Source organism: Lissotriton helveticus, chromosome 12 (assembly GCF_964261635.1).
Source record: "Lissotriton helveticus chromosome 12, aLisHel1.1, whole genome shotgun sequence".
Taxonomy (NCBI): Eukaryota; Metazoa; Chordata; class Amphibia; order Caudata; family Salamandridae; genus Lissotriton; species Lissotriton helveticus.
In genome coordinates, this window is record NC_136073.1 from 82,544,426 (window position 1) to 82,569,049 (window position 24,624).

Genomic DNA, 24,624 nt, shown 5'->3' on the forward strand with positions numbered 1-24,624 from the left:
GTGAAAACTGAATTCCCCTCAGTCCAGAGGTGGGGATGTTATTGATGGGGACTGAACTTCTCTCATGTCACAGGGTGGGCCTTACCCCTCCTAACTCCCTACAGGCAGACATGCTATGCATGTGGACTAAACTCTTCCCAACCACAGAGGTGGAGATGCCTTTGGTGAAGGCTGAACACTTGTTCTCTCTACAGGAACTTTTTGATAGATGAACCCGAAGTCTTCTCAGCTTTAGAGGTGGGAATGTTCTGGGTGTGCAAGAGAGCACATAGAGGAAACATCAGCGCCCAGGAGGGCTTGCAGAATGATTTGGGTTTCCCGCCTCCTGTGGAACCCTGGAGGCCAGTTTGGACAATCACTGGGGCCTTTCCATGGATTCTTTTTTTTTCAAGTATAACTTTTATTTGCATAATCATATTCATGGTACCAATACTGACAGAGTTAGTAACAACACAATATTTAAACAGGAAAACATCTCTTGTGGCCCCCCTCACCTCCCTCAGGCGGCCTCTCCAAGGAGGTAGGCAAACAAATGTGCGTTCTCTGCTGTCTCTCCCTGTCCCTCACCACCCTGTGTCTAGCCTAGTAACGAAGACTTCTTCCCGCGGGGCTCTGTCCTGATCTGCCACTCCATGTGCTCCCAATTCCCATTTACAAAACAGACACAAAAAAAGCAATTACAGCCACTGTGCGAGTGTGCGTCCAATCAATAATGCAGAGAGTGTGAACCGCCGCAGAATAGATAACCACTTGTCTTTCATCTTCTGGGCTGAATGCTAGTATTTGGTTGTAGTTGTAGGAGGTGAATGATGATATGACCTGACTACTACTTTGAGTGAGTGCTGTATCGGGATCTAGAATAACTGCCAGTCTTTCCTCATTAGAACACAGTTTGATGATTTGGCTCAATATGATGGGTGTGGGGGCGCCTGGAAGCAGAGGTTTTTTTTTTTGGGTGTCATGGAATAAACGTTTTTTCGACTTTTGCAGAGCTCATGGCTTTCAGCAATTCTGTAGCTTGAAGGTGGCGTCCAAGTTCTTGGTGTTGATTGTGAGTGCCTTAACAACAAAGCACATTTGGGTGGGATGGGAATGGGATTAGGTGAATTGGTTGTGGTCTGGAGTGTGTGTAAGTATATATTGAAATAAAAATGTGATTTTATGAGGCAGGGAGGAATCTCAGGACTGTGCATTTTATTAAAACTGTACAAGTGCTTTGTTTTTGCAGCTGTATATTTTATAGAGTGCTGCTGCGCCGCGCGTCTCGTTTCAGTTACTTCAGAGAGGTCAGAGCCTAGAGGACGACTAGTTGGCGTCACACGCACCATCCATACCATGCAACAAACAAGTCCTGTGACTCATGTCCACCTCCGTCGTCCACTGCCACCAGGGCCTGTCTGGTCAAGTTAGCGCTGGAGAAGCAAGCTGCTTGCTTCTTTACTTTCTCGGGGGGCTGGGCGGGCAGAAATTAAAAGCGTCATCGTCACTGACTCACCTCACTCAGGCGGCGCCGGCGGCCCTGCTGTCCACCAGTGTCTGCTGTGCCACTGCTGCTGGGGTCGGACGGGTCACGGTCGGACCGGTGGGCGACACAGGGGGGTCGGGCTAGGCCTAGGCGGCGCCGGGCTAGTAGCCAGGCAGTCCACTAGAATAAAGTTAATTTATGGGCCTGGCGGGACGTGCGCACCGACTGGCTGCAGGCTGCTCGCTCCTCTCGTCACTCACGCGCACTACTAAATTGCCAATGCGCATGCGGGAGGAGGAGAAATGACACCAGCCGCACCCTAGGCGCGCCGCGCGCAGACGCGGCAGAGGAGGGAGGGGGCAGGCATAATTCTGCGTGCTGCGCACAGGCACCTCCCTCCTCCTCCTCTATTCTCTATTTGTTTATGTTAGTAGGCGGCTAACAGTACGGACCCGACTTAGTGTCAGTGAGTGCACAGCACACATACAATCAGGCTTGCAGCGCTTGGGGGGGGGTCCGTTCGTGCAGGCCTGCTGCCTGCATGCAAATTATAAGCGAGTGCGTGCCGGGCTGCCGGCCGGCCCTGCCCTGATTTCAACAAAGCCTGTGAGACTGAGTGACCACACGCTGTGCCGCCGCGGGGGCAAAACCGGCCCCCAGACACAAAACCGGCCCCCTTTTCGGAAAAACCGGCCCCCAAAACCCTCCAGCCGACCGGGGGATTGCCCGGTGCCCGGAAGCGCCAGTCCGGGCCTGTATACCTTACTTTTATATAGTATATACAGATCAAGTTTCCTACACTCTTGACCTTCTCAACACTGTTCCTCCCTCTTCATCAATACTAAGATCAGATTCTCCAGTTGTTTTAGCATTTGTGGGTAGTCCGTTCTCTGTGGATAACTTTAGTCTCTCCCTCTCTTTCTTCCTGGACCAACGTTCTCTTGCCGCCACTTGCGATTCTACAGCATCAAGTCCTGAGTCAGGGCTTTGATCTCCCTCATCAGTCACATCGGAGCTGGCCTTGCCCAACGCAGCTCATCCTATGGCTTTGTCCGGCCCCTCTCAGACTGTCCACGTGTTGCTTCTCAATCTGTAAGGTCCCCGACAGCTCAACCAACCTGTTCCCATGGCCCCTTGACCACCACTGGTACTTCTGGGACAGGCTTTGTTATCTCATCAAGGGGACCTGGAAATCAGCTGGATAGCACATTGCTCTCCTTATGATTATCTCATTGGGCAACAGCCCAGTTATATAATCTGGAATACTATGAAGACTCATTAACACAAGAGTCTAAGCATCCAGCGATGCCAAAGACGTTGATGCGCACATTTTCGCCATTTGGGATTTCAATGTACCATTAACCTGTTACACGATGTCAGAAACTACAGGTCAGTAACTCAAATGGAGTCTGTTCCACTTACAAAGCTGCGCACAACATTCTCAAGACCTCATTGTTAAAATGAGGTCATCGGTCTTACTCCAAAGAAGTCAGAAACCTAAACCTCAGAATGAGTTTCCACAATAGCAGCATAGCCACTGTCAGACTAACATTCCTCCTTCTGGGGTATGCTCCCACCCAATGTGAACAAATGCATTGGGTCATCTCGGTCCATTGCATATGAGCATCTCAATAAAGTCTAACTGCATTCTGTTAAAAGGCCCTCTAGAGCTCCCTGTGTGACTCAAGAGAAACCACAGTTCTCTACCCCACATTCATCTGCTGACAAACCACACACCTGTGACATAAAGCTTCTGCTATGAGTCTAAAATTTCGGTTGAACTAAATCTGTCTGAACAGTCTAACCATAGAATCTCTTCCAACATGTGACTGTCCATGGAAATATGGGGCCATTGGTGGCAACAAACTATTCAGTATTACAGGTCTACTGTCTGCTGATACCCAATGTCATCCTCACTCTTCAAGCAACGTGCTCTCACACAACTCTTTTGTTCTGCCTCATGACCTCTTCTTGTAATCTCTTGACTTCATCCCACGTGTCAGCAACTGTCAACATGAGGATATAATCGGTTTCATCTGCATCAATACTTTTCAACCTCATCTGCATATCTGTTGCCAACAGTCACATAATCTTCCCCTTTTCCATGCACAGAACAATTCACAGCCCCAATCTGCACAGGCATTTGTATGGTCTCCTAAAGCTTCTACACTTGTTCTCCATTTCAGACAGGAGAACCTGACGATCTCATGAACCCCCTTTGAGACCATAACTGTCAGAAATCATGCCCCGCACCATAGCCTGTGTGAATTGTCACCTTCAGTTGGTCTGAGATGCAACAAGCTCTTGTAAGAGTAGTCAATTCAGTTATCTGTGCGGAGACTATTCCTTTACATCAGGCAGCTTTCACTACTCCTGAGACTGTAAGAACTGCATGAGCAGCTCTCATATTTCCTGAGGAATCGCATAAGCATGAACCATCAACAAATAAGGCATGATCGGAATCAGGTAGTTGTTCATATTGGATGTCAGGTCTTGTCTTGGTGCAGAGTTCAGTAACATCATGACAGACATGTTCCTCATCTACATCTTTCATATCACAGTAAGGGAATGGAAGTAAAGTAGCAAGGTTCAGAACAGCACAACTTTTCAATCTTATGTTTTCTACTGCCAAAATTACCTGATCAAATCTACTGAAGCAATTATTGGTGAGGTGTTGGGTATGAGTTCTAGTCAGTAAGATCTCAACTGATTGTAGCACGTATACAGTCAACAAGGTACCCATCACAATACTTTCACACCTTTCAATGGTAATACCTGTGGCTGCCACAGACTTGAATCATCCAGGCAGCAGTGTGGCAATAGTATCTAAGGTAGCCGAGAAATGTTCAACTGGTCTGTGGGCACCCCATATATCTGTGTAAGTACTGATAGAGTGCAGTCCTCTCTCTCACTGCAAAACAGCAAAAATGCTTTGTTGTATGCAGGCATTCCCGTGCATTGAGGAAAACAAAGGCTTTCTCTCAACTCTACTTATTAAACCTTTCTTATAACTATCACAATATGGTATCGTAGGCACATGACCTCTGTCAAGCAATACTGTAACTTATTGAGAGACACCTCATGTCCATTCTCAGCTAAAGGATTTAGCAGGGCACTAGTGTCAGTCTTACAGGCTTCCCAAGTGTTTGACACAATTATTACATTGTCAATGTATTGGACCAACACTGAATTTGAGGGCTTAACCAATGGCTCCAGGTTCTTTTTCAAAACCTGGTTAAAAATGGACGGACTTTCCATATACACTTGCGGTACTCAGCACCATACCAAAACATGACTTCCTAACCAATAGGTGAGATGCTAGATTGCCTCGTTCAATGACATGGAGAAAAAAAGCCTAGCACAGATCAATGACAGTGAAACATTCAGCTTCACATGGGATTTGGAATAGTATCACAGCTGGATTTGGTACCACAGGACAACATGGAATCACAATATTATTAACCTTCCAAAGATACTTCTACAATCCCACAATGGGAGAGTTGCAAGGACTTTCCTTGATTTCCTTCAATATTCCCTGCTGGATCATGTCCTCAATCACCGGGGTAATCCCAACAATTGTTTCTGGTGTCAAATTGTATTGGGGTGTTGTTGAGTACTCAACATTTGGCTTCACTTGGATATGGACAGGCTCCACTCTTTTAATGAGTCCAATGACTTTTCCAGAAAAATCCCATACCTGTGGTTTCACAGCATCTCTGAGATCTAATCGCAAGTCCTCTACAGTCCTCACTGGGAACAAAGTGATGCCATGTTTTTATTTGCTAGCTTGAAAGCAATATCCTCATCACTAGACTGTAGTTCCATGCCGCTCGGCGTGCAGTAGATTATGCAATTTAACTTGAACAATAAATCACCTCCCAAAAGACACCCATGACTTGAAACACCCACCACCAACTAATGACTATCTACAAAAGGTCCTATTCTCACAGGTACTTTCTTGGTCAAATGTCTAGACATCTGCTTATTCAACACACCTAGAACTTGTATTGTTCTGCCCAAGAGGGGTAGGTTTGGAGCCTCTGCTGTTCTCACAGTGGAGTTGGTAACACCAGTGTCAATGAAAAAGGTCATGTTGTGGCCATCTACATTAGCATTTAACAAAGGGCCTCACTGGTCTACCTCTAAGACTGCGCAAAGTGCAAAATCTTCCTCCCCTCTCAGGTACCGTCAGGAGGATTGATCGGAACCATAGCCAGTCCCTGCCTTAAACATAGGAAGCTGTAGAACCATGTTCTGATTCTGGAAACAATGTTGATTTACATTTAGTACCTGTTTTGCATTAAACCTCTTGTTATTTTGCTGTGGCATCGGGAGTTGTGGGACCTTGAGGCCCATTGAAATGTGTAAATCACGCTCTCTGTACATTCTGTTGTCGAGCCAGATTATTATTTTGAGACTGTACAACTCCCAAATCCTGCCCTTGATTAGCCAGATTTAACCAACATTTTTGCTTCCAATGCTCTAACCTATTATAATGTGACAAGGATTTGACTTCTTCGAAGTGGCAACATCAGTTCCAGGGCTTGGATCTATCGGAACACCACAACCTTTATCCTGTGTCTGGAAACCTCAATCACCTTGCATCACAGGAGCTCTCTGCTGAGGGACTCCTTGCATTTGACCCATGTTCCCTGCATAAGGCTGATTCACATTGCCTCTCTTAACAGCCTTCATCTGTTCAATTATTAACTTATCTTTAAGTCGTTTGTGTTTCATTTTGATCTTATAATGACAATACTTGACATAATGTAATATTTTGTTGATGGATTTGTTCTGCAAACTTGTTAAATGTTATTGAATCATGATACTGATCTCAGATCTCAATCCTGTCACAAATCTAGACACAAAATGTCTCTAGATTCCAATGTCTCCATTCCACTATACTGTTTTAAAGCTTGTAACAATCTCTCATAAAATACATGCACCGTCTCCATAGGTCCTTGCATAGTTCTGTCAATCTTAACCCAATCAATATCTTGGGGGGTATTTTAGCTTTCAGCCTAGTCAACACCTAATAATTTTTTTTATTACAGTGGCTGATGAACCATAGTTCACCCAATCCCTTCTGGATCCTTGCCTGGCCATTCAATGCCAATTTTACATGCAGACGACAAATCACTGGGAACAACAATATCAAATAAAGTGTTTAAGTCTCTCCACAGCACCTTTGAAATTTTCACAAATCACTCAATTTGATTGTACCATTCAAGGGATTTCTCCCTCAATTAGTAAATGACACAAGATCACTCCTACTCCAAGTTACATGCACATAGCCTCTTCTCTCAAGGGACAGCTCATTACACTAGCCACTGCCCCTCCTTTCGGAGTTGGACGCCCCATTTATCTTTTTTAATTCCTCCCACATACGCAACATATTTCAAATTCAAATGCTCTGCACCAATGCTCGAATTTGTATCTTCAATCCTTATACTCCACATTTTCCACAATAGTAATCTGGGAAAGAGAGTATATGTTGTTTCTGTAAACTCTTGATTCTTCCCACATCTACATCATACCGCTTGTCTACTACCACCAATTTATCACGAGCCTGTCTCGCTCCCCTGGTAACATCCTTACTCATGAACAAAAGCTTCTCATGTTCCATGGTATCCACTCAGGCCACTTCGAAAATAACAGCTGTCATCTCATCCAGTTCAAGCTTTAATTTGACACTGTCCACCAAATTCCCCTTCCTTCAAAACTGATCTGAACGTCCCTTGACTCAGTTTGGTACTCTCATTCCCCTTCAATGTCCCACAACAAGTTTTCAGCCAATCTTCAAATTCTTTTTTTTTTTTTTTTATTTTGTCCTCATTTACGTGCATAGCTCCAATCTATCAAAACCAAAGGACCGCCACAGAGCAAAGAAAGAATGGTCGCGTGCGGTGCTATCTCAGCTTATAGCTGGTAGGAGAAAGTTCATTCGGGAGGGAAGAAGACCAGTTCCCCACAGCACCAATCACAGCAGCCAAACATGATTTTTGCTTAGGGATGTGCCTCAGGAGATAGTGTCCAAGTTATCGAGACCCCCATAGCTCCGAGACTGTTAGTCATGGCAGCAAGGATAAGCAATGTACGTGTTAATCATAGGACTTGGGGAAAAAAAAAAAAAAAAAAAAAAAAAAAACCCCAAGTTTATCACTGCTATCCTAGCAAAGCCCAAAAGGCTCTCCTATTGGGGTTTCCTACTCTGGCAAGATCGAGTTTGGAAATTTGAAGAAGTGAGGCTCGCCATTCATGCTCTGTAGGTGGTTGAGCGTCTTTCCAATGCCTACATATCTCTCTACGCGCCGCTAGAATGGAGTAGAATATTAGATTAGTTGCGGCATTGCGGATTTTACTCTTGAGACCAAATATAACAAAAGCAAGGTCTATGGAGATATGTTCACCCAGAAGTTGAGAAAGCTTATTACCAATGGCTTCCCAATAACCGGATAGGTTTGGGCATTCATAAAACATATGGGTATCTGATGCTGCGATTAACCCGCATCTTGGACATAAGACTGGGCCTGTTAAAGAAAACTTAGTCAACCTCTGAGGGGAATAATATGCCCTATGTATAGTAAATAGATGGTTTCTACGAAGCCATGCAGGTTTAACTAAGTCCCAGAGCATTGAGCAAGAAGCTGTCCAAAGTTCTTCAACATCTACACCTGGCATAAGTTCAGCCCATAATGACGTTGGTAGGAGAAAGTTGGCATCTATTTCATCAATTATTTTGTTATACCAACATGAAATTTCTTTTTTTACGGCTGGGCTGTCCAAGAGGCAAGTTACCAAGTCGCTGTTGCCACCTATAGGCAGCTTACTGATCCGTGCTGGCTGCTCTTTGTATGACTGTAACCAGCTAGAGATCTGAATATATTTAAATCTCGAAAATCTTGTGCCTACTCTGTTTATTAGGTAGTCCCATGGAAGTAATGTCCCATCCATAAACAGGTCATCCCATTTATTTATGCCCGCCTCTATTAGCGGGTTAATAAGGGCATCTGTTGTCCATGAGGGGGGGATGGGTAGATCCCATATGGGAGCCCTCCCAGAGTAGTATCCAACATTTGTCGCTTGCCTCACTTTATACCAAGTAGATGCAATCCCTTGTAGAACTTTCAGTTTTATTTTTTTGAAAAATTTGGGGTCACCAAATTTGAACAAAAAAGCTGATTGGTCTACTCCTTCACATTCAAGTAACGTAGAAAAAAGAAGGCCCAGCCCTATTAATGTAGGGGTTTTAAGTAGCATACGGGTGTGCGTGAGCTGAAACGCCCATGCGTAAATTTGGAGATCTGGGCCAGCTAACCCTCCCTTCTCCCTCCGTCGCCTGATTTTTTTCCACGAAATTCTTGGGCTCTTACTATTCCAGATAAAGCTGGTAATCGCGCTCTGTAGCTTTGCAATCAATTTTGAATCAAAAAAAAGTGGAATAGAGTTAAACAGAAAAGAAACTTTAGGTAAAATACTCATCTTCACTAGGTTAACCTTTCCCAAAACAGTGAGAGGAAGATGTGACCAGTCTCTCATATGTTTCCGGCACTCTGCGGCTATTTTATTGAAGTTAAGTGAAGCTATCAAATTAATGTCTTTAACTATATTGATCCCCAGATACCGAAATTGGGTTTTGGATGTCCCATTGTTGCCACTTGAGTTACTATTCCAGGACATTGATTCTGTCTTTTGGGCATTAATCTCATACCCAGAGACTTTACCAAATTTCAGAGCCTGGTCAATTATTTCCGGGTATGCCTCATCATAGTTCGTTGTAAAAATCATAATGTCGTCCGCGTAAAGTGCCACCTTTTTGTTCCAACCACCAAAAATAAAAGGTTTAATGAGTATGCTGTCTCTTAAAGATTGGGCAAAGGGTTCGATATATACATCGAAAAGAAGGGGTGACAGGGGACAACCCTGCCTAGTTCCCCTAGTGACCCTGAAGGTCTCGGTCAAACCCCCGTTTATCAAAAGTGAGGCAGATGGGCACCTATATAACAGATTCAACGTTCTCCGAAATCTGTCCCCCACACTGAACTTCCTCAAGGCCTCCGACAGGTACAACCAATTCACCCTGTCGAAGGCCTTGGTTGCATCCAACGTGAGGACATCCAAAGGGATGACCTCCTTTATGGCGATGTCTATAGAGCCTAATAATTCATACGTAAGCTCACAAAGCTGTCTCCCCTTTATAAACCCTTTTTGGTTATGTGCGATAATATCTGGCGCCACCCGACCTAACCGTTTTGCCAATATGGTGGCAAAGATTTTATAGTCGGCGTTTAATATAGAAATAGGCCGATATGAACCGCAGTCTGTAGGGGGTTTGCCGGGCTTCAGAATAAGAGTTATGGAGGCATTGTCCCATGATTCAGGTGGCATTTTGCCGTATCTTAGAATTTGATTAAAAAGAATGACTAGGATTGGAGAGACCTGAGTGATAAGTTTTTTATATATTTCGCTTGGCAGGCCATCAGTGCCAGTAGCCTTTCCTCCCTTTGCTTTCTTTATTGCCTCTTCTACCTCTGTGATAGTTATCTCCTCATCCAAAGAGTGGCTCTGTTCTGGTGTTAGAGATGGTAGAGAGATACCTTCTAGCCAACTTGTGATGTCATTCTGGGTAACATTTAGGTCGTCCGTATAGATGGATTGAAAGAAATTTCTAAAAACTGCTCTGATTTCATCATCTCTCGAAAAGGTGCCCTCCGGGGATGTAACAGACGAGATGTTGTTGCGAACCCGGTCAGATTTAATTTTCCAGGCGAGTAGTTTCCCTGCTCATATTGGAAATGCGAAAGCTTACTTGCCTCCCATCTCTGAAGGACACGTTTCTCTAGAACTGCTGATAGTGAATGCTTTAGTCTGTCCAACTCAGCGTGTTTTCCGGCGAGGCTGTTATCGTTATCGTTGTCAATTACACCTGTATTGTCTATATCGGCTTGTACTAATAAAATATTGTTTTCGATAACGGTTACTTCCTCTGCATATTGTCTTCTTCTATAGGCCACTTTGTTTTTAATAAGACCTCTCAATGTACATTTATATGCATCCCATAGATTTCCTATTGGGGTTGTACCTTCATTAATGTTAAAGAAATGGCAAGTTTCAGACTGTAGAAATTCGATATCCTCTGTTGTTGTGAGTAGAGACCTATCAAAGGACCACATTCTTGTTGGAGGTGACATGTCCAAATTTAATTCTATCACAATTGCGGAGTGGTCAGAGAGATGCATTGGATTATAATGTATTGAGGTAATATTATCAGCCAGAACTCTACTAGCGAGAATAAAATCAATTCTTGATTTGTGTCTATATTTAGAGTTCCTGAATGAGAAAACCTGCCTCAGACCTTCCCTAAACCGCCAAATGTCGATAAAATCGTACTGGTTCATTAGGCCTAATAAGCACGATCTAGATTTAGAGGTGGTTTTTTGTCTGCTGTTAGGGGATTTATCTAAAAGTGGATTTAAAGTGATGTTAAAATCCCCAGCTATAATCACCGGGTCAGGGAAATTTAGCAAGTGATTGAAAAGAGTTTTCAGTACAGAGGGGTCATCGATATTTGGACCATAGTAGCCCACTAATGTTACCTTCCTTCCTCCTAACTCAACTGCTACAATGACCCAACGCCCTCCAGAATCCACTTTTTGTTGTTTTATCTTAAACCTTACTGATTTTTTGAAAAAGATCGAAACCCCCCGTATGTTAGAACCTTGTGTTGTAGAAATGGAGGATTCTATCCATCTATTCCTTTGGACCAACTCGTGTATCTCACTTTCTGTTAGGTGTGTCTCCTGGAGGATAATGATCCCCGCATCCGTATCACGAAGGTATTGCATAATTTTATTCGCTCGGGGCTTGGTGCGGAGACCATTAACATTCCAGGATAATAATTTGAGTTTACTCATTATGTTGTGGTTTTACGTTGCTTGGTAAAACAGACTGTAGGACTAGTGAAGTGTATGACTGCTTGTATAGATTCATGTTATCTAAGATGAGATGAGTATAAAACCTTGTATCCACACACTTAATTAAACACAAAGAATGGAGCTCTTCTATGAAAGTGTGCTTATGCCCCACCACCCCCCCGTGCCCCACCCTCCCCCCCTGGGAAAACCCTGTACTCACCACCCGGAAAAGTTTCCGGAAGTAGTGCCCCTGATCTGAACGTCCCTTGACTCAGTTTGGTACTCTCATTCCCCTTCAATGTCCCACAACAAGTTTTCAGCCAATCTTCAAATTCTTGTATCACAAAACTCATTTGTTCTTCGGGAGCCCTTGAAGGCATATTACTATGAACATTTAGAGGGTGTCCCCACATCATCGTATCTACCCCTGTCAATCTTTGTATAGTCCATAACATACCAAACCCTGCCTAGCTCCTTGAAGGATCCACAGAGGGACATCACGCTGGTGATGCAACATCAAACAAGCAAAATCCTAGCAGGATTCTACTACCAACACGGTGACGCCACAGCTGACATTCTGAACAGGGTTGAATAGATATCACAGTACAGGCACTTTAACCAAGCACAAAAAAATCTCCATTCTTGTAAAGAATATTTATTTATTTAAGGTTTTGTATAGCACAAACCACATAAAGGTGATGTCAGATTAGCTTACATTGGAGAGAATATGGAGAACCACTTGCTTGGGATTATAAATATAAATACATAAGTATATCATAGCATGCATGTAGAAAGTGAACTGTAAAGAGACTACTTGTCACAGAACATTGGTTTAAGCAGCGCAATAGTCAAATTTGGACATATAAACCAGCGGATTTATTTCAGTGGATATTAGCCTTGATATAGAAATGCAAAATGACTAGGTACAGATTTTTGTTGAATGTTGTAGTATAACTGTTGACAATCGGGTATGTCCAAATAGAGGTCTGGTGGCTACATGGTAATTTAGTGTTAATATAGTATTTGTGACATTCCTGTTTTGCATACTATGTGTTAGAGGCCCTTATTCAGGTCCGGAGGCAGCCAATTCTTATTTGACTTCGCGGAGGTGCTTAAGGCAAAACTTTACACCAGAAATATTGAAGCAGACATGCAATACTTATTACTAAAACAACTTTAACTATGATACCTCAACCTATGTGCCTTGGTCCCAGCAGATCTATTGCAATACAATATCTCTGTGCTCGTTAGATATAAATGTAGTGACATAAGGTTTCAACTTCTTGCGTCATCATATAATTGTGATGGTCATGTAATTATGCCACCAGCAATTGGAGGGAAAGTGATCATTTCAGTTTTAAGTTTGAGTCCTGCAAATTAAAGTGTTCTTTTGTCCTTGTATTGAGTCCAACTGTAGACTGAAAGAAACCAACCCTGAAGAAGGCTTGGGTCCACTTGAAGCGGTTTGATTCTAAGGGGGAAAGATCTGCAATTGGTTGGGTCAGTAGTGCAGCATTTTCATGTAGAGTTTGAATGGTACTCCTATTATTTTAGTGATGTCGCTGATTGATGAGGCTTGGTCCTCAGGCCCTAACTGACTATTACTAGCAGGTGTTCCATTCTAGGGTTCTGGAAAATATGAAATGCACTCCTATCCTTCAAGTGCACATGCCATGGCAGTTTATGTTTGCCTACAAAAGATTTGCATGGCATCAAAATGGAGCAAACGTCTGGGTGACAAAGTTAATTCCACTCACAAAATAGGTGGATTTTTGCAACTCCGCATTACACTTACGGTGCAGAGTTCCCGCCAAATTCCACAAACCCCTGTATGGCAGAATGATTCTCCTGTGAGGATCCAGAAATGTAAGCTGGTGAATGCGAGTGAGATTTGGTATCCCATAAAGCAATTTCCAGTCACAATGAGAACTTTCTAACGGGGGTCGTGAGTGGTCACAGTCAGAGGGCTGTTTCTCAAGTACATTTTTAACTCAAGTAGCAGCAAAATCAACTTGAATGGCTGCATGCTCTTGCATACAGGTTAGTGCCGTTCATGCTGATTTTTCTGCACGGTTTTCAACACAGAATATGCTACCGACACTAAACTGCACACCAGCAGCAAAATGTGCATATTTCTGCCCATTGGTGGAACTTCACGGAATCACGCAGAGCGTTTATGTACTTTCACTAAATTCCATGGAGTGAAACTCCGCAAGTTCCACCCACCCACCAATTTTATGTTGTAAATGGCTGTCTTAGGAATGGTATTTTACATTTTCTTGGTTTAACAATTAATTTGAATAATCTTTCATTGAAATACTCCTTGCAAAGTTATGTTTGGATTGTCATGATTTTAAATATTCAACAAAATATGTATTTACTTGCATAGTAAAATTGCTGTTCCTTTTTTTAAAGCTGCCATTACACTATACGGACATCAATTATGAAAGCATCTGCTTCACAAGGATCTGAATTCCTCAAATACTGTCACCTCCAAGATCCCAAATAGCAAGATCTTATATCTTAATTATCTAATGTTTAGGTAGAAGCCACTCTGATACTTGGAAGCCCGCATGGAAATCGTCTTTTTCTTTTGACCATGTTTTATTGGAGGGGAGATTGAAGTTTCAACTATTGAAGGAGACAGAAAGAAAATCGATTGCATGATTGAGATACGGGATCACACTATTTGTGATCGGTTGTAAGATGGAACTACGCAGGGAAATACCCTGCATGCCTTTACCATGCATTTTTTACCCCAGATTGGTTTAGATCGCATATGCTTTTACAATGTATGGCTTTACCACGCATTGTTTATATATACATATTTATATATATATAAAATGTATTTGTGGGGGAGACCCTCACACGCCGAACTTACCTTAAATGCGTGGTAAAGGCATATGTTGTAAAAGAATATGCGTTCTAAAAACATGCTTGTAAAAAATTTGTGGTAAAGGTACAACGAGTTAAAAACCTCGATGTAAGGCTGTTTCCCTTTGTGATCTTGGGGGTGGGGGTGCAGGATTTGAGAAATTCATATCCTTGGAAATCTACTGTTTCTTTGAATCGTGTGTGAAGCAGACACTTTTATAATTGATGTCCATGTGGTGCTTATAAGTTAGGAAGGAAGTTGAAGCCCTGAAGAAGAGGCTTTGTTAGCTGCGAAACATCTGTTGGCTGATGCAATGTTGAGTATGGTGGCTGTAGCTTAAATATAATGACGCCTTTCTTAAAAGGAAGAGCAATTTTGCTATGACTGTTTCTACCATGAATGTTTCTAGCTAAACTAGCAATAATTAATTAGGTTGTGTTTTCCATGATGTCTTAACAGTGAACAAGAATTAGTTTATATATCATAATCAATGACTGTTTGGTTTATGTAAAGTAAAGACAAAAGCTCCCTACAAAAAGAACTGTTTACTTTGAAATTATGAACCAGGTTGGGCACCAGTGTTGTAGTTGAGAGTTAGCGCAGGGCAACCAGCACCCGAATGCCTAGATCTATGAAGTTTAAAAGTATTTACTTGTAATCAGGGTCACACTGATTGCATTCAGCAGAGATATAACTGGGGCTGCAGTGTGAACCTAAGTCTGTAGCCCTGTGGTGTTAGCCTGAGGATGCTAACAGACAGGGTGGGATGTGAGTCTCTAGTCGCACCTGATGGAGCAGTGCAGGCCAATGTTGTTATTGGATCAGAGTGATGCAGCTCTTTTCATTGTCGCGGAGGTGACAGTGATGTTGTACTGCACATGTATTCATTGTCTTGCTTGTGTGCATTCGCTTTGCTTCATTTTTAGATGAGTGTAGTGATGTGTCAGGGAGAGTAGTTCAGTTGTGCAGTGCTTTGGAGCTTAGATTATTTTGCAATGAGATCCTTGCACAAAGAAAGGCGTCTTTTGCACACGAAGGGAGGATGTGAAATTTAAAAACATTGATGAACCTTGGCTAATAATATATTCGTTTATAATAAAAGATGTTTTAAAATATTTCGCGTTTGGTACTATACATTTTGGTTCTGCACTTAGAACTAGAATCACCAAAGATTATTTTTTGGCCCTTTTGAAACAAATGTTTGAGTGGCCTTTAGGATCCCTCCTCCCGCTGGTACCAAGGACTAATCTCTTTACAATGACAGGTGCCCTGGGAGCGGCACAGAGATCAGGCTCAGTTACATTTCATCAGCCATGGTCAGATTGTACTTTGACCAGAGGATTGAGTCATCCTTTGCACTGTTAGCCAATTTACAGCTTGTTTTCCATTTTAGGTGATTACTTAACCCCTCCCCTGCTGATGACGGAACCACTCCGTCATCAGCCGCGGTCGCGCTGTGCTGATGACGGAGTGGTTCCGTCACGGCCCGCTCGACACACCTGCGCGGCGCGGATTCTGCGCCTGCGCTGAGCGTTCTATTGAGCGGGCCGGGCCGTGACGGAACCGCTCCGTCATAAGCACAGCGCAACTGACGCTGGTGACGGAGCGGTTCCGTCACCAGCATGCGCCCGCCGCTCTTCCGCCCCGCCCCCTTAGCACTGCGGCAGAATAGCCGCCGCAGTGAAGGGGTTAAACAAGACAAGCGAGGTGAAGCACAATAAACATGTCAAAAAGAGGATAACAACTGTTGAGGGCTTTGAAGATTTAATGGTAAAGGCCAAGATATCCCTGCCTTTAATGAGAGAGCATAAGGCTAAACAATCCATAGTGCTGCAATAAATGCCATCTTGTGATGTGCAACGACCCATAGCATACACGCGACCTACAATTTACTGAATTCAAGGAGTCCACGCTACCAGAGCTGCACAACAGACCCAAGATAGAGGCAGAAAGGTGCTAGATGGCCATGTGACCTTCATCCAGTTGTAAGAGAGGGAGTGGGGAGATGCTGGGCCACCATAAGGTGGTCCATGTAGATCTAAAGGGGAGGGTATAAGTGGTGCAGTGCTGCCATCCAGCCCGTAATGACTGAAGGCGGTGGAGATTGTGGGTAGAGTAAACGCAGATGAAGTTAGAGTGGCGAAAACATGGACTGTTGACAAGGAAGACATCAACTAAGACGGGTTGTCAGGAACAACTATGTGGCTAAGTGACAAGAGAGCTCGGCATCTGCCATCTTAGCATCTGATGTTTATTGGTTGTAAGGAAATGATCTTAACAGTGACCTAACTTTGTGGCAAACAGAGTAAGATTTCAACCTGGCACCAGACTGTAGTGTAGTATGCAGCCAGGTCATTTTGTTTGGGGTATGCATGGGTATTATTGCTCCTAAAAATAAATCTTTGTGAAGCTATCATTTTGACATTATGTGGTGTATTGTATCAGAAATAACAACACTTCACCCAAAATATGAGAAGTTTGACTACCAATCACAACTACTTTGTGTGTGTTTGCATGTGCGGACATGTGTGTGTAGGTGTGTGTGATGTGGTGTGCTTACGTCTGGGTGTGTGTATGTGTTAGTGTGTGCATGTATGTGTCTGTATTTGTGCGTGTGCTTGACTTTTATTTGGGGGTAATTTTTTTTATTCGAACTTGTAATGTGGTAACATACCTGGGAATAGTCTTGACTCTCCTAGACCCTGTGTTGGTAGGGAGGTGGACTGGCCCCTGGACAGCCATCTTCACTGCCACTTAGAGCAGAAGGGACATGGCCTTCCTGTGGCATTGTGCCAGGGCGAGCCTGCAGCAGCGCAGTGCACATGATGTGCTCTCATCAGGAGCCGATTAGGAAGGGAGAATCCATGAGAAAGTAGGGAAGAACGTTTACATGGACAGAGCCACTGAGCTATATTCGGAAAGCCAGAGAGCAGAAAGCCTGAGTAAGGCTACTGAAATAAATGGGAGGCCTCACACTGTGTGCCTGGCAGAAGCCTTCGGATGCAGTACTTGAGTCTTCAGTCTGTTGGGCTGGAGCCTTCGGCTGTGCATGTTGCAAAGGAGTAGAGCATAAGGGGGCGTGCCCTTTATGCATAGTGACATGGCCCCAGCATAGGATGGAAACTTTTGTATTATCACCCAGGCGGGGCTTTAACTGGGATGAAAAAGCTGGGGTCTCTCTCAAAGGGGCGTGGCCGATGAAGATAAGGGCATGGCTTAAAACACCTAAGCTAAAAATCTGTGCAGAGCATAGTATGCCGCCTGACCGGCATTTTGCTGCTTGTGATTGAATCCAGAAACATAATACAATAAGTAAGATTGCTTACAACAAGCTAGGGCTATTGGCTTTGTCAATGGCTGTTAGTAGAATAAGATACGTAAGCAAAATCTAAGGCTTTGTTGCATATAATATTGAAAATACTTCCGTTTAAAATGATGAGACTGTAAAAGAACTATAACGAATCTCTTTGAAGTTACCTCAAATGCAGTGAAGGGTTGTATTGCTGCATGGCTAAGTTTTTTTCTCACCCTGAGGATGAGGGAAAAAATGGAGAGCCCGAAAGAGACACGTTTCGGCACCTAGGGCCTCATTTATGAGGCCTTGCGTCAGTTTTGCACTTCCGATGCGTCACTTTTTGTGACGCATCGGCGGCGTAAAACATGCCTCCTGTTGCGCACTATTTACAAAGTGACGCATCTAAGCAGATGCGTCACTTTGTAAACCCCTGCGCTACATTATACCTGCGTCAGGTATAATGTATGCAGAGGGGGCGTTCCCCCGCAAAAAGCCTCCTAATATTGACGCAGTGAAATCTATGAGATTTCACTGTGTCACTTTTAGGATGCTGTTGCGTCAAAATCTTGCGCCTGCCTCACAGCAGGCGTAAGACTGATGCAGGCCCTTTCACAGGGGGCTTGCCCCATCCCATGTCAAAGGACGCATTGCTGGAGTTGTGTCACTTTTGTGACACACCCCAGCAATGCGTGACTTTTGCGCTTACAGATACGTCAGAAATACTGACGTATCTGTAACTCCTTGCGACATGATGCGTCATACGGTAAATATGACGCATCACTGGTCTCGCAAGGAGGGCGCAATGAAAAGTGACGCATCGCTGTTTTCACGCAGCGATGCGTCACTTTTCATAAATGAGGCCCCTGCTTTTTAGAACTGCCGGTGCTCAGCACCGACAAGACACGGCCCACTTAAAGCCCGGTACCCAGGCTATATTAAAGACATGGGTGCAGGGGCAGAGATGTCAGGAGGTGCACCGATTGAGCCCCACACAGAGGTGCAAACAGTGAGCCCATCCTGCAAGCATCCCCAGCCACGAACTGCACCTGGCACATCCAGGTGTAGGTGAGCCAAGGCACAAAATAGGACAGTGTGCTCTGTTGTTAATACCACTTCTGATTGCCAAAACGGTGCCAAACTCCCTCCTAATTTGGGATAAAATTAAGGGAATCATTTTCGTACTAAAACATGACTCAAGGAAGTCATAAAAAATGTGTCTTATTAATACAATTCGTATTCCTTACCAAAATACTAAAGAAGTATGATCTAAATGACTAATTTGCACTACTTGAGAATTTCTACCGGTTCAAGGCGGCTGTATTATCCTGAGGTGCAAACTCGGCCATCTCAAAAGCACAAGGCCTGCTTTCAGGAATATCATTGTGCCTTTTTGACACACACAGGTGTTTCCAGCACGAGACGCCTCTTCAAGGTATGAACAAAGTATAATGCATCTAGTTCCTGCAATCCCCAAATTCCACTTCCGACGTAAGTAACAATACACTTCGCGCTACCGGACTGGTGCCAAAATGGCAATATTTACAATATGCAGTTTTGAGAAAGAATTAAAACGTTCCACGCCCCTCGCATGACCAGCTCCTTACGTTTTTCACGCCTGATACCGGACAGAGCTGTGCATTGCAGGTGGTTTGTAAGAACTTTGGCGCTCATGCATAAGCAGGGACGCAAAACCTGTTTCTCGCGAGAGGTGGTTTGCTTACGTCTGGCACGTGGCTGCTGCAGGCTCCTCTCTGAAGGTGATCTGTGGCTGCAGCGCTGAGAAGTGGACACGAAAGATCCCTCCCAGCAGGATATCGCCATCTCTTGAGAATCCGCTCACACTGCCCCTCTTCAGCTGGCATCCGGGCACTGCGCTCAGGGCAACACACACTGGCATCAAACACGAGAGCAGGGGCGCTGCTGCTATGAAGCAGAAAAAAGGCTTGAATGATACCCTTCGGATGGCGGGAGTAAACACTTCACCCATTGCACCTCTGGCCTCTGGTCTGAATTCACCGCTAGAGGGCGTGTGTGTCTCGTCAGAGCGTGCCTTCGTAGTATCTTGTGGTCCATCTATGCATGACTTTACTCGTATGAATTTACTGCGTCCTCATAACCAACATTTGTGTGCAGCCAAGCCTGGCGGCCGATAGAGAATTAAAACAGTGCACTCAGGCTTTGATGGTGATGGATAACCCTGAATATGAGCCGGACTCAGTGAACCCTAATAAAGGTGTTCAGCCTCTGTGCATCACTGAACTCAGCCGTGGCAGGTTCATGCCTCGCACGAGACCTTTTATAGGAGCCAGAGTCCCTGAGGGAGGGGCAGGCGAGGGGGCAGAGGATGGCTCTGATTGCTCTCATTCCCTCAGCGAGCTTCCGTGTTAATTACTGAGGGGACGTGGGAGGCGAAGTGCACGAACAGCGCTCCTGCAACTAACACATTATATTAAGTGAGAAACAGCCTTTAAGAACTGTCAGGTGGCTACAAAGTTGTTAAGTATGCCAAGCAGGCCACAATGAAACTGCCTGATCACTGACACAAGGGTCAAGACTGATTTGCATATGGCTGGTTCCAAACAGAGGTGGCATGGTGGGCAAAATGACAATGGACTGAGATGCAGCAGAGTAGTTAACTAGTGGCTGAAATTCATTCAAGCACTCCATCCCTCACTTTTTATAAACTTTAGTGTGTTGCCCTAAGAGGGAGTGTATATCCAGATGTGGGTCTCATGCACACTGTGTCACTGGAGCAAAGCTTTACTTTGCTGATGACAGAGGCGCAACTAGAGTCAAATTTCGGGGGGGGGGGGGCAAGAAAAAATTTGGGGGGGGGCTAAATCTTTAGAAAATCGGCAGAGTCGAGTTGCAGGGCCTCTTAGAAGGGGTGAAACAACAACAAAGACCCATTAACATGCACAAGGCCTTTTGAAAGACCTGTGAAGTGCTTGGGTTCGGCTGTGAGCGGGCCCGAGAAGTGTCTCATCCCGGGCTGCCACACACGACAGGGGGGGGCTGAAGCCCTTTGAGGCCAATGATTGTTGCGCGCCTGGCTGATGAGAACTAGCGAGGTTGAAACCGTTTGTAGGTTGCTTGTGCTCCTTTTCAGGGAGGATCTGACCTGGCAGTTCTGGCTGGACAGTTCACATTGAAGAAGGGTCAAGACTGATTTGCATATGGCTGGGTTCTAATCAAGGTCGTACAGTGTGCAAAATAGCGATGAAGTGGGATATGGCTCAAGTAATTACGAGTGTCTGAGAATAATTCAAGCATTGCATCCATCACTTTTTTTTGTATGCATTATTTTTAGAAAGGTGGCATTTTTCTGTCTAAACCAAATAGGTCTTCTGCCAATGTCCAGGGTTACATGACTGTGAATATCTATCTTGTGGTGTGATGTGTATTCCTTCCACACAAGAGACAAAAAGGTTTGGGTGTGGGGAAAGGTATTCCTCCACAGCAGGATGGCCAGGGGGTTAGTACTCAGCCCTTATTGAGCTTCAAAGGGTAGCCCAAGGGTGCCTACCCCCTTCTTGTTAATGTTAATGTTAATGTTAATGACATTTTTAAAAGTGCGCAAACACCCGGAGGTGTCTTGGCGCTAAATGACCTCTGTTCTTTCCTGCTCTATCGCTGGTAAAAACAACCCACACCAGGGCCTGTTAGGCCCATTGTTTACCTCGACAGGTGGGATCCAAACCCAAGAGACGGAGCAGAACTGATCAGAACCAGTTAGGGTTAGACTAAGAGAGTGACTTTCACGCGCAGGCTGGCACTGGGTATAAAAGTGGCCCCTTAGAACATCTCATCAGAGAACATCTTGGCATGAAAAGATTCACAAGAAGGACTGCCCTGCTGTCTGAACAAGGACGCCTGGGCCTCCTTGCCTTGAACCTAGGATCCCAGAGTGACCGCAAGGGTCAGTTGGTTAACCTCCTCTTTGAGCTGCGGGGACACAACAAGCTTCCAGAGGCCTCCTCAGCAGCAACTGGACCTGCTTGGGCACTGATTCTGGGCTCCGCTGGAGTAATTTTTGACCCCCAAGAAGTGCCTCCCAATTTCATGGATCCTTTGCTGGTGTCAGAGTGTTATTCCCCCAACCTATAAACATCAAGGGATAGCCAACATTTTTCAGTACCGGCACCAACAGAATAGCGAATACTGCCACTCGTCTAGACCCCCTGCTCAGTACACCCCTATCCACCTAACTACCCCATCATAGTGGCTCCCCGCCTTCTCTCTTGCATGCTCCTAAACTGCAGATCAGCCGTACAACACGCTACGGACATTGCTGATGCTCTTCTCGCAGAAGAAATTAACATCGCCTTCCGCACGGAATCCTGGCTCAATGCCCACTCCACCCCCATTCTTGACATTCTCACCCCTCCAGGGTTCAACCTCATCAGACAAGACAGGCCAATCAAAACTGGGGGGGGGGGTCTAGCCATCTTGCACAGAGATGGAATACAGATTACCAAACTCAAACCTGCAGTATACCTTTTGTTTGAATATCTAGGCGTCGAACTCACTACCAAGGGCACCCCACTAATCAAATTCCAGACTATCTACCATCCTCCAGGAGAGCGTACCCTCTTCCCAGAAGAACTAACAGACCTCAAAACAAGATTCTCCTTGACAGACACCAAAGACGTGTTATTGGGTGACCTCAATATACACTGGAACGACCCAGAAGACCACTGTCCTGAACCTTTCCAACCTTCTGGAAATATATAACCTCAAGCAACTCTGCAATAAACTAACCCATATTAAAGGTACAACTCTAGATGCAATCATAACAAACAACGATCTGATCTCCTTGAGAGAGATTGCTCCCATTGACTCTTCCGGCCACCACCTCATTCTCTTCAAGATTGACACACCTGCCAACCTCCAACCTACCCGTGTTGTCAAACCCAAACTCTTAATCAGGAACATCAAAGAAATACCTCTATCCGAACTTGAAGCCAAGATTCTTCCCCATCTTCAACTCCATCCCTCATCATGGTCAGCTGATGACCTCACTTCTCACTTCAACTCAAGAATGACAGAGGTCTTAGACCAAGTAGCCTCTCTCAAACTCAAACAACTGAGGAGAACCAAATCAAAACCCTGGTTTAACGTGGAGCTGAATGATGAACGACGCCAACTCAGACTACCAGAAAGGTCTTGGAGACAAAACCCCTCATCCCTGAACCTAACTCATCTTAGATTTAATCGACGGTCTTACAAAAAACACATCTTCGATGAAAAGGCATCTTTTTTCCGCAGCCAACTAGATCTAGCAAAAAACAGACCAAGAGAACTATTTAACATTGTTAAAAGCCAAACTAATTGCACTCCTTCTCAAGAAATCGAAGCCACCAATGAGCGTTGTGAAGAAATTGCCACCTTCTTCACAAATAAAGTCTCTAAAATTGATCAATCCTTCTTACCAACTGCTAACCCACCTTCCCCCTTAACCGGCCACCCTTCAACCTCCCTGGACCACTCGGAAAGAGCTCTTAACAAGCACAATCAGGCCTACCTCCAGCTCAGCTTCAGTGACTTAATATCGAGGGATATAATATAGAATGCCCAAAATATCGACTCCAAAATATCGAAGTACAGAATAAAGAATCCCTATCTACAAACAGGTAAGTACTAAAATATCGAATCCAAAATATAGAATGTTAAAATATAGTTAACTAAAATATCGAATTTCTTAAATGTATAAAATATAAAATAAAATTAATTAAATATTAAAAACAATTAAATAAAACATACTTAAAATAATATACAAAAGCTTAAAATGTAAAAATAATAAATGTAATGAAAAAAAGTAGAGAATGTGTTGGATAGTGAGAGGGTAAAAATTACTATTCCCACTCCAGTGAGTGCAATAGTTGGGAAAGCGTTGGATAGCGTAGGGGTAAAAATTAGCATTACCACTCCAAAGAGTGCAACAGTAGGGAAAGCGTTGGATAGCAATACATATAAATAAAAATAAATATTTACTTTATTACAATTAAATTACTTCCCACCCTATTCCCCTACAAACCCACAACCCGTTCCAAATAATAAATAATACAATTAACATAATTATCAATTAAAACAAATTAATTACCAATTAATAAAAGTTAATTACCAATTAATACAAATTAATTACCAATTAATAATTATCAAGCAATTATTTATCAATACATATATAAAAATATTATCTTTATTACAATTAAATTACTTCCCACCCTATTCCCCTATAAACCCACAACCCGCTCCAAATAAATAATACAATTAACAACTATCAATTAATCAAATAATACAAATTATTTACCAATTAATGAAAAATAATTACCAATTAATAAAAATTCATTACCAATTAATAATTAATTATCAATCAATTAATTATCAATACATATAAATAAAAATTAATATTTAATTTTCTATAATTAAATTACTTCCCACCCTATTCCCCTATAAACCCAGAACCCGCTACGGACTTAAATTACGCAAAAAATTAATTATATACCATTCATTACTTTAAAAAAATTAAACATACATTACAAAATGTATATACCTAATTTTAACACATATACTACCATACATAACACTAAAAAAAATATTATGGAAATCAATATTTTAAATTCGATATTATGGAAATTGATATTTCCTACCCCAGTTTCGATATCCTGACTAACTATATTTTGGTAATTCGATATTCTGTCCTATCTATATTTTGGAGTCAATATTCTGTCCATACTATATTTTGGATTCTATATTTAGGTAGTTTACTCTCAAAAACAATGCACATTGGTCCGACTTTGAGCTAATATCGGAAAATGAGGTCTTCAATATAATTTCCAATCTAAAACCTTCCTCCCACACCATGGACCCCCTCCCTTCCGCAATCATAAAATAACTCAACCACACCATCTCTCCTTTCTGGACAAAAATCATCAACGCCTCTCTCACCTCAGGCTGTGTCCCAGACTCCCTTCAACTAGGACAAATCACACCCATTCTCAAGAAACCCAGAGCTGACCCAAATGATCTTAACAACCTCAGACCTATCTCTAACCTCCCATTCCTTGCAAAAACA

General features: G+C 43.5%; 1 protein-coding gene across 1 annotated transcript in view; it reads right to left on the minus strand.

Annotated features, from left to right (window-relative positions):
• LOC144797876 (extracellular calcium-sensing receptor-like) overlaps window positions 1-19,536 on the minus strand; it is a 121,852-nt gene extending 102,316 nt beyond the window's left edge. Inside the window, exon 1 of the mRNA XM_078668678.1 lies at window positions 19,271-19,536. Within this exon, the coding sequence (XP_078524804.1) occupies window positions 19,271-19,536 (266 nt within the window). The remainder of the gene's footprint in view (window positions 1-19,270) is intronic.
• Window positions 19,537-24,624: the final 5,088 nt, after the last annotated feature.